General features: G+C 44.3%; 2 protein-coding genes across 2 annotated transcripts; both read right to left on the bottom strand.

Moving 5' to 3' along the window:
- Nucleotides 1-2,760: 2,760 nt before the first annotated feature.
- On the bottom strand, nt 2,761-3,498 carry LOC109397048 (uncharacterized). Its single transcript, XM_029875089.2, has one exon. The coding sequence runs from the start codon at nt 3,431-3,433 to the stop codon at nt 2,936-2,938; it is 498 nt and encodes a 165-aa protein (XP_029730949.1). The 5' UTR covers nt 3,434-3,498; the 3' UTR covers nt 2,761-2,935.
- Nucleotides 3,499-10,357: 6,859 nt separating this feature from the next.
- On the bottom strand, nt 10,358-11,484 carry LOC109397159 (uncharacterized). The gene has a single exon (XM_019669497.3). The coding sequence runs from the start codon at nt 11,048-11,050 to the stop codon at nt 10,358-10,360; it is 693 nt and encodes a 230-aa protein (XP_019525042.3). The 5' UTR covers nt 11,051-11,484.

The raw sequence follows: 11,484 nt of genomic DNA, 5'->3' as shown, positions 1-11,484 counted from the left end.
GGGTAGCTGGACACGAAACATGAAAAACGCTGCAAAATTCCGCCAGACTGAAAAAAAAGTATGTCGGGTCAATTTTTATCCGCTGTTGGACCAATATCGAACAACTATTGGGTCTATGTTGGGTTTGGTGGCCAGAATAACAATAGATGAATGATAGGTTTATGTCGGGTTTGACGTCATCAAGCTTTTACCATGCTTTAAATCTACAACCCCACAAATTTTGCTTTCTATCTGGGGCTCGATCGAATGATATGTGCCTTGACTGAGGCTGGAGCTGATGTCCATTGAATGATTAGAAGCTAGTCAATTGGGTTTTAAAATTTTTAAAAATTCAATGATTTTATATTTTTAAACGAAAGAGCACCTTTTTCTAAGCCACTATGATTTTTTTTCAGATTTTTAGAACTTTGTTCTGATACCTAAAATCAATTTCAAAATGATTTATTCAAATCACCTTTTGACAGCTGGGCAGCTGCTTGACAGATCCGCCCAGTACAAAATCCGACGAGGGGTGATTAGACAAATCGCTCCCATACAAACTTCAAATTGATTTTTAAATAGGTTCGCGGGCTCCAAAATTCATGAAAATTTGGATTTCGGCTCAGTTTGGCGTACAGATTCAGAATATGGGATTACACTGAAACCTCCATTTAAGTCGATGCATGGCTGATCGAAAATTATTTTTACCGTACAAGCAATGACAAAACTAAAGACTTTTATATTTTTTAACACTTTGCATGACAAAAGAGACTTGTCAAAAAATATAAAACCCTATGGTTTAGTCATTGCTTGCACGGTAAAAATTATTCTCGATCATCGACTTAAATGGAGGTTTCAGTGTATCTCAACATCGCTTAAAAAGCCAATTGATTGAGTCTCAAAGGAACATGTGGTGGAAATTCTGAAGGAACTTCTAGAAGAAACTCACAGAGGATCTACCAGGAGAACTTCTGGAAGAATATCTGAAAACGTTTCCTGGTGCCTTTGAAAGAATGGCCGGCCGAACTTCTGAGATAATTAACGGAGAAATTTCTGAAGAACTTCTGAAAGCATTTTTGGATAAACTGTTAGAATTTCTAAACGAACAATTCCCAGGAGGGCATCCGGATGAATTCCTGCTGCAACATTTAGATATTTTTTTATTGAAATCTAGAAAGAACTTCTTGAGGAACTCCTGAAAGCATTTCCAAAACAACTTCTTGAATATTTTGTCTGGGAACTCCCGGAAGAACGCGCGAAGTAACATCAGGAGGAACTCCCTACGGAATTTCTGAAATAATATTCGTGAAACATTTGAAAGAATCTTTAAATATTGCTGTGTGCATTAGAAATGCAAATACCAAATGTGGGAGCACCAAATGCGGTCAGTGGAAGCTTTTGAACCCTAGGTTGGCGGTGGTTTTGACTATGGTTGCAAAGTTGCCTTTGGCAACACTGTGTTTCCGCATTTGGAGCGCATTTGGGCACCGTTTGCATCTTGAACGCACACAGCAATAGATTGTCGGAAGAACATCTCCTAGAATTGCCACAAAAAATGGAAGAATCGGAAGTCTTCTTGGACTATGGAATAACCAGAAAATACTATAAAAACTAACTTCTTCCACTTTCGGGATAAATATCGTCCCCCGGGAATCCCAACCTACCTACCGCAATCTCCATGCTGTTTTCGAAGCTTCCGAGATGCCATTGAATATGGACGCAAAGTGTCCCTCCTCTTTTCGCACGATTCCGTAGTTTCTCCTCTATCAGCACGATTCCGTAGTTTCGGATGCCGCCCGGATTTTCCAGTCTCGTAAAAGATTCCACAACTTTCTTCTATGGTGCTTAAGCCTAGGCATTCGAGCCAGGACATAAGGAGTAAAATCCTGTGTCCCATCCCAGGAAGAGCATCACCAATGGAGTGACAATAACTTTGTTTGCAACGTCACTCCCAATGTTTTTTGCTTCACATGTATACAGACCATACGGAGCAACTGACGAGATGTAGCCATTCCATTGCTTAGTCCAATTGTATTCACAGATGTGGCCGCTTTGATGCTTGTAATACATGTCCAATGCACTGCCAGCATCAATCATGACCAGAAAACGGTATAAGTAGCCGATTCTTTCAATGAAAGAGTGCATTGTATATTTTTTTTTCCCTCTAAACCATAGGGAGATAAATCTGCTCATCAGACACCCTAACAGGAAGGTTAGGGTAGTGTGGGGTTGAGGCCGTCTTCTACAATGCCGGTAGAAGCCAGGACTACTCTCTCCTCGACCCACTAAAATACATTCCTATGGTCGCCAAACCCTACGTCTCTCCGGAACCACCAAGAAGGTATTGCTTCAGAGAGGGGCTAGTGCATATCGCACCCTCAAGGTTTGCTGCCGTAGCCGAGTGCCGAGTGCATTGTATATGTGTAGACCTAGGTGTAGACTAGACTAGACTAGAATCCACAACTCTTTTCTATTATTCTCAATTTTCTTCCAAAAATCTCATTATATCACCAACCAAACTAATAAATCCATTTTGCTTCTGCAATCGTTGAATTTCTATTTTCTCCCGGAATCTCCATCTACCCAAGTTCAGAAGGTTTGTTCATGTCATTTCAATATAGAGGTACCAGCTTAGCTCAACCGAATGCGCTGCTATTGCTGACGTTTGCATGGAAAGTTAAAAGTGATTTTTTAAGTCTTCTTGGTAAAATAGTCTTTATATTTAGCTCATAGTTAAAAGAGTGAAGAGTAATTTCGAATTATCTCAGACAGACACATCAGTTACGATTATTTTTTTTATTCAAAACTTTATATTTCCTGAAAGATTGTTACATTAAGCTAATAAGCAACTTCTGGCTGCATAATACTATAAAGCTCTATCAAATCCTTGCGTGAGCTCAGATCATTTGGATTTCAATGATCGTCACATTCTCTCGCAAACTCTTCCCAAAACTGATCACCCACTGAGCAAAGCTTCCAAAAGCTCTTCATCGTCTTCCGAATTTCGCCCGTTGAACACTTCCACCTCGTGCAGGAAATCGAAAATGCATTGCTCTTCGCCGTCGTAGTACAATCGCATGATGAACACCGTGCCCGGGGCAACTGTTTGCAGCATCTCTTTCTCCTCCGCCGGTATACAACTGCCAAACTCGGTCAGGTTCTGCATTTCCGGCTTGGAAACCAGTCCATCGCGTTTGACCACCACCAAGTATTCGGCATCTGCCTTCGCAAACGCCAATTTGGTTTCCGTCCATCGTGGGTTGAGAGACTCGACGTTGTCGACTTCCGTTGGCACGAAATTACCCGCGAGTCGATGATAGATGAACGCTCCGGCGAATCCACCCAACAGCGCGGCAACCAGCACTAGCCAAACGACACCCACTCGCAGTGAAGGACAACCCTGTCTAGCGGGAAGCACTCTGCCTTCAATATCGTACTGCACTTTGTGGTCCATGGTGGTGGCGATGATGTATTCTCCTCTCGTGGCGATCGAAGCAAGACTGAATTGATTCAATTATCGGGATGGCTATTTAAGTTACTATCAATGATCGGTACCTATAGGATTAGGTAAGTACATCATGATGAATGAACGCGTGCTCCGTCTAGATTTTCCCATGGGAAAAAGTACCTACGTCCGATGTACAGGAATAGCTAACTATCCCTCTTTTACCTACTAGGAGCAAAACAAGCATTCGTCATGTATACCTAATAAATCAAAAGAGAGAGAGAGTGATCATTCTGGTTTGGGAAATTATACACAATTTCAGGGATTGTCGTGAAAATGTTTATAAACCCGATTGCGTCGTTTTCTTTACATGCGCGATAAGGCGTCTGAGGGTGATCTCATCCCAGTAGGACTTCCAACTACCTATAAAACTCGGAATTGCATCAGACAGAATGTTTCGGAAGAATATCGTACAGATCCGCCCAGTGGAGCTTGGGCTGCCTCTTTTCAACTTTGAGCACTTCCACAGTTATTAATTGAAGGGCTTTCTTTATCTGACATTGCATGAATTTGTATATTATAAGGCAAGGACAATGATACACTATGCCCAGGGAAGTCGGAAGGGACCCCCTTCCAAACCCTAGAGGTTTCTAAAATCAACCAATATTCCTTCACACCCTTCTCCCTTCCCATGTATATTCATCTCTGCAACCTACCATCACTTCTCCTTAAGATTCCCCAGATCGCCCATTTGATCTCCCCTTTGAAACCCATAAAGTTGTTTGAGAGAAATCCCTGAAAAAAGTGTTACAGAAGTATCGCAAAAATCCCGGTAGAAACTGTTTAAAAAAACTGTGAAGAATAAATTTCGGTACAAAACCAACGAGAAATCCCGTAAGAAATTCAAGGTAGAATCCCTTGAACTAATCATATGTCGATCGTATTATCAACATTTTAAACTCAGCAAGGAGCGTCCTCACAAGTTACCTCATGCTACCACGGGTCAATTGAAGACAAATACCGCCAGCTAAGAGTTGTGTGCCTAGCTGGTAGTGCAGTCTGGGCACTGTAGCTGTTCTGACTTCAGCTGTTCACCAAGGAGGTGCGGCTGAAACAGCGGCAGGAGACCCTAGGCTAACAACCTATTGTTCTCGAATCACAAAAACCGTTACTGAGACCGAAAATCAAAGTAGTGGTGGTATGGTGGCAGGAAAATGACTGGTGGATCGGAAGATCGACTTGATGGATTGTGCGATCTACGCGTCTCGCTAGCCTCTTTCCTCCTTGACGAGTATCGGCAGACTTTGCCGAGGGGGGTCCTCTTTAACGGTTAGGGTTCCCTCAGGGTCCCCGAGGAATTGCTGGCCTTCTGGAAAGACCAATTCTGGTCTTCTGGAAAGACCAACTCTGGTATCCTGGGAAGACAATTACTGGTCTCCCGGGAAGACCAATTCTGGTCTTCTGGAAAGACAAATTGTGTCTCCTGGGAAGACCAATTTTGGTCTTCTGAGAAAACCAATTCTGGCCTTCTGGGAAGATCAATTCTGGTCATCGGGGAAGACCAATTCTGATCTTCTGGAAAGAGCAATTATGGCATTCTAAGAGGACCAATGGTAGTCTTCTGAGAAGACTAACTCTGGTCATCTGGAAAGTCCAATTCTGGTCTCCTGGGAAGACCAATTCTGGTCGTCTAGGAAGAGCAATTCTGGTCTTCTTGAAAGACCAATTCTGGTTTTCCGGAAAGACCAATTCTGGTATCCTGGGCAGACCAATATTCTTCTAGGAAGACCAATTCTGGTCTTCTGGAAGGATAAATTCTGGTCTTCTGGGAAGATTAATTATGGTCTTCTGGAAAGACAAATTCTGGTCTTCCGGAAAGATCAACTCTGGTATCCTGGGAAGACAATTTCTGGTCTCCTGGGAAGACCAATTCTGGTCATCTGGAAAGACCAATTCTGGTCTTCTGGGAAGACAAATTCTGTCTCCTGGGAAGACCAATTTTGGTCTTCTGAGAAAACCAATTCTGGCCTTCTGGGAAGACCGATTCTGATCTCCCGGGATGACCAATTCTGGTCTCCTAGGAAGACCATTTCTGGTCTTCTGGGAAAACCAATTCTGGTCTTCTGGGAAGACCGATTCTGGTCTCCTGGGTAGACCAATTCTGGTCTCCTAGGGAGCCCAATTCTGGTCTTATGAGAAAACCAATTCTGGCCTTCTGGGAAGACCGATTCTGATATCCCGGGATGACCAATTCTGGTCTCTTAGGAAGACCAATTCTAGTCTCCTGGGAAGACCAATTCTGGTCTTCTAGGAAGAGCAATTCTGGTCTTCTTGAAAGACCAATTCTGGTTTTCCGGAAAGACCAATTCTGGTATCCTGGGCAGACAAATTCTGGTCTTCTGGGAAGACCAATTCTGGTCTTCTGGAAGGATCAATTCTGGTCTTCGGGGAAGATCAATTCTGGTCTTCGGGGAAGACCAATTCTGATCTTCTGGAAAGAGCAATTATGGCATTCTAAGAGGACCAATGCTAGTCTTCCGAGAAGACTAATTCTGGTCATCTGGAAAGTCCAATTCTGGTCTCCTGGGAAGACCAATTCTGGTCTTCTAGGAAGCCCAATTCTGGTCCTCTGGGATGACTAATTCTGGCCTTTTGGGAAGACCAATTCTGTCTCCTGGAAAGACCAATTCTGGTCTTCTGGGAAGACCAATTCTAGTCTTATGAGAAAACCAATTCTGGCCTTCTGGGAAGACCAATAGGCTCATAAAGGCCTATCTCAATTGCTGCATAATTCGATCAAGCATTGATTAAAACGACATGTTTTCATTTTTTTAAGTATTCCTATTAGGTAAAGCCCATAAAATATATTTTCAAAAATTTTAATAATTTTTGCAACACTCAATTTTGGGATTTTTTTACCGTGTATGTCAAACAGGAACATTTGTTGTCAAAAGTGAGCCAATGTGATGTCTTTTGCAACCCGCCGTTTCACTTTCGATACATCAAGGCTGACCTCGAATTTCAAACAAGACCTGCTCACCATTATTGTATTTTCGAGTTTTTTTAACGATTCTGCCATTGTTTAAGTTCGGAAAAAAATACCATTGAGATCGGAAAAGTATACTCCTTCGACCGATCGTGTTTTGTAGGAAAACCAGGAAAATATTCTTCATTTTAGGACCCTATTCTGGTCTCCTGGGAAGATCAATTCTTGTCTTCTGGAAATACCAATTTTGGTCTTCTGGGAAGACCAATTCTGTCTCCTGGGAAGATCAATTCTAGTCTTCTAAGAAAACCATTTCTGGTCTTCTGAGAAGACCGATTCTGGTCTCCCACACAGAACTCCTGGGAAAACCAATTCTGGTATCCTGGGAAGTCCAATTCTGGTCTCCTGGGAATACCAATTCTGGTCTCCTTGGAAGACCAATTCCGGTCTCCTGGGAAGACCCATTCTGGTCTTCTAGGAAGCCCAATTCTGGTCTTCCCAGAAGACCAATTCTGGTCTTCGGGGAAGAGCAATTGTGGTCTTCTAAGAGGACCAATGCTAGTCTTCTGAAAAGACTAATTCTGGTCTTCTGGTAAGTCCAATTCTGGTCTCCTGGGAAGACCAATTCTGGTCTTCTAGGAAGCCCAATTCTGGTCTTCGGTATGACCAATTCTGGCCTTCTGGGAAGATCAATTCTGGTCCTTTGGGAAGACCAATTCTGTCCCCTGGAAAGACCAATTCTATCTCCTGGGAAGACCAATTCTAGTCTTCTAAGATAACCAATTCTGGTCTCCCACACAGAACTCGTGGGAAAACCAATTCTGGTATCCTGGGAAGACCAATTCTGGTCTCCTGGGAATACCAATTCTGGTCTCCTTGGAAGACCAATTCCGGTCTCCTGGGAAGACCAATTCTGGTCTTCTAGGAAGCCCAATTCTGGTCGTCCCAGAAGACCAATTCTGGTCTTCGGGGAAGAGCAATTCTGGTCTTCTAAGAGGACCAATGCTAGTCTTCTGAAAAGACTAATTCTGGTCTTCTGGAAAGTCCAATTCTGGTCTCCTGGGAAGACCAATTCTGGTCTTCTAGGAAGCCCAATTCTGGTCTTGGTATGACCAATTCTGGCCTTCTGGGAAAATCAATTCTGGTCCTCTGGGAAGACCAAATCTGTCCCCTGGAAAACCCAATTCTGTCTTCGGGGAAGACCAATTCTAGTCTTATGAGAAAACCAATTCTGGCCTTCTGGAAAAACAAATTCTGGTCTCCTGGGAAGATCAATTCTGGTTTCCTGAGTAGACCAATTCTGGTCTCCTGGGAAGACCAATTCTGGTCTCCTGGGAAGATCAATTCTGGTCTTCTGGAAATACCAATTCTGGTTTCCTGGGAAGACCAATTCTGGTCTCCTGGGAAAACCAGTTCTGGTCTTTTAGGAAGACCAATTCTGGTCCTCGGGGAAGACCAATTCTGTTCTTCTGGGAGGACCAACTACGATCTTCTGCGAGGACCAATTCTGGTTTTCTGGGAAGAGCAATTCTGGTCTTTTTGGAAGAGCAATTATGGCCTTCTAAGAAGACCAATTCTGGTCTTCTCGAAAGACCAATTCTGGTCTCCTGGGAAGACCAATTCTGCTATCCTGGGTTTGGTTTCTGGAAGGACCAATTTTGGTCTTCTGGGAAGAGCAATTTTGGCCACTTGGGAAGCCCAATTCTTGTCTTCTTGGAAGACCTATTCTGGTCTTCTGGGAGAACCAATTCTGGTCTTTTGGAAAGCCCAATTCTGGTCTTCCAGGAAGACTAATTCTGGTGTTCTGGGAAGATAGAATTCGCCACCTCCACGGACTTAACTGCTACTGCAGTACTCATGAGTTTGTCGTGGTCTTGTTTGGCCGCTTTCGTTGACTTACGAAGTCTCAACAAGGGCTGCTTCAGACCCAATGATGGAATGAAGCTGCTCCTTATTGATGGCCCTTATTAACCAAGTTCCATCTATGACCTCTCCCGAAACGCTACCCGTGAAAGAAATGGTTCTCTACGCTGTCGCTTCACGCACAACAACTTCTATCTCTGCTCTCCTTAGTGGAGACCGAGCTAACCAGCTTCTCATGAAGGTGTCAACCTCATAACTGATAACTGATTTATAACTATTGTTTAAGATCGTTTTAGAATCCCACGAGTAGCACGGAAATGAAGGTCCGCCACGTCAGAGCCCACGAATTAAGGCGGTAAGGGACGAATTACTGTGAGGTTGCCCACTGGGCACTGCAAAGTTACCCCATAGGCTCAGTTAACCATCTAGCATCATTTTAACCCCCCCGATCACTCATTGCTCGGCACGGGTCGCTTGACATGTTGGATTGGGGTTGGTAACCCTATTTTTAACCGGCAACTATTTATACGGCTGACTCACAATAGGAGGAGGAGGCGGTCGTCAAGCCTGTTTCTGCATGTCATCGAGTCTATCGTTTATGAATGCATAGATGTTAAGCAAATAGTATTTGAAGAATTTCTGTACCATGTATCGTCAACTCACAGATCCATCAACGAGGTTGCCCAAAAAGAAGGTTCCATTTTCTTGGAGGCGGCAACATCAATGAGTCGTAGACCATCACAAATCCCGCTGATGTCTATTTCGTACACACATCTTCTACCGTCACGAAAGCAATCAGTCGGTTAATGTACGCCCTTCTGCCTTCTCCGTTCCGGTCTGTTGATAGTTTGTCCCTGACCCTTGCATCTAACACACTTATCGCCGATTGCGATCTTCTAACAAATCAACATTTTGCAATCAGACTGTCTTCAGTACTGAGATGATCAGTGCAGTCTAGCGTGTCAACGGATCAACATGAAGTCATCGCAGCACGACGCTGAACAACCACCGGCGGAAACCGCAAGGACTCTTGCGGAATGGAAGAAACCTTTACTGGTAACGTTCACATTTTTGGCGTTCATCACGACTGCATTTGCATCCTACACGTACGTGTATTTCAATCGACTTAATCAAGGGATGGATACTGATGAGGCTCTGAGCAACGAGGTGTTGGATTCCGCAATCCTTACATTCGAAACAGAAACACTCAAAGATCCAGGCAATCAGGAGGTTAACCAATGCGACGATGGCTCCTACCGCAGCTGGGAATCGTTCAACATAAGGGAAACCAGCATGCTGTATCGTTTGGACCCGATTGAGAACATCTTCTACTTGAAACGACCGCAAGGCCCGGAGCTGCTCGTGAATTTTTTAGCGTGCGGCGAGTTGAAAACTTTTGGACAAGAGCTGTTCTTCAAGATATTCGAAGAGCTTCTAGCAACATTCCGGTTCGAACGTGCCGATGATTTGATGGGACGCCTAACAAACATGAAGAAAATGTACAACCGGGATTACGTTTGGACCTGGAGTACATTTGACACTGAACGATACTTCGTTAGTTTGGAGGACTCGGTGCTGTCGTATGTCGTTAGCAGTACACACACGTTGATTGACACTTCGAAGGAAGAACTCCTCAACACCAAAACGATCCAGTTTGAATGTCCCGGCGTTGAGGTTTCTAAAGAATTTAAATCCGTTGAAATGGGCTGGATGGCAGTTGGTCCGACCACCTATCCTGAGCAGCACGCCGAGAATCTGCTACAACTCAGCGGGGTTTTCCAAGCCAATAATGTGTGGCGAACTTTGGCGGATGACTGCATTGCAAAATATGTGAACTCGATTAGAAATTTGGAAATTAAGTCGTATTGCAGTTGCAACCCGAGTAAAGTGAACTGTACGAATGATAATTGTAACAAGATTTGGGAGTGGCCTAAGAAAAGATCAATTGGCTTCAAAATCTGGTATCAGAAAGATCAGTGGACTTTGGCATATCGGTATGATGATCCAAAAGAAAGCGACGAAATACAACTGCACTAATCGCACAATAGTTTATTATCTTTAAAATGTAAATGTGAAAACTCCCACTACCGACCACTAGTGGATTCTTCCGAACCTTCATTTGAATCCTTTTCTTCACTAGATTTGTACTCCGCGGCTCCTTCCAGCTCCCAATGATCATCCTCGAAACGGAACTTAAACTCCAGCAGATTTCCACTTGACCAACTCCATAGTTCCTCCACCTTCTTCGCTGTAGTCGCCTCGTACGAATCCTCCTTCACAGCCAGTCCAACATCCACCTTTTTCCCTGGTTTATCCCCTTGACCCAGAAGCATCAACTCCTGCAGGGCCATCGCCACCATCGTGTTGATTTCGGAATCTCTAGCCAACTCCACCAGGCTATCCACATTCTCACCGAACTTAATCAAGAAACCATCGGTATCCACCTTTAGTTCCACAACTGCTGACTCCGACTCGACAAAGGGACTGAACAGGGTTCCGATCAGATTATCCACGCTATCCGCCTTGAGGTGCTCCGTACTGGTCAGAATCTCTCTATCGTGAACCACCGTAGTTGTAGGTTCTTCACTGCCAACGATCACTCCAGCCGTACCCTGACACGGCAGCTCCTTTGTCCGCAGAACTTCGCCTTGCCGGTAAACCACCCATCCAACCACGATCACGAACAGCAACACTCCGTACAGCACATGCTTCGAAACCGATTTCAATCCCGTACTCTGCTTCAGTACAGCGCCTTCCAAGTCGTACTGCACTTTCATTGTTACTAACCGGTGCGGATCAATACTGAGGATCCCCGTGGTGATCCGCCTACCATATATAATCGTTCAGTGGCCTTAAACCGAGACAGGAATCGGAGTGGCATTCGAACGATCATCGGCCTGTGTCCACACCACCTTCGACGGGATCTCATGTTTTGTCGGAGAGATTAGTCTGAGGGTCTCCAATTAGCCTAGTGGGTAAGGCTATGGATCGCCAATCCGGAGACGGCGGGTTCGATTCCCGTTCCGGTCGGTAAAATTTTCTCGACTCCCTTGGGCATAGTGTATCATTGTACTTGCCTCACAATATAAAAATTCATGCAATGGCAGGCAAAGAATGCCCTTCAATTAATAACTGTGGAAATGCTCAAAGAACACTAAGTTGAAGCGAGGCAGGCCAAGTCCCAGTGGGGACGTAGAGCCAGAAAGAAGAA

Source organism: Aedes albopictus, chromosome 3, assembly GCF_035046485.1.
Source record: "Aedes albopictus strain Foshan chromosome 3, AalbF5, whole genome shotgun sequence".
NCBI lineage: Eukaryota > Metazoa > Arthropoda > Insecta > Diptera > Culicidae > Aedes > Aedes albopictus.
This window is presented reverse-complemented; position numbering and strand designations above follow the sequence as displayed.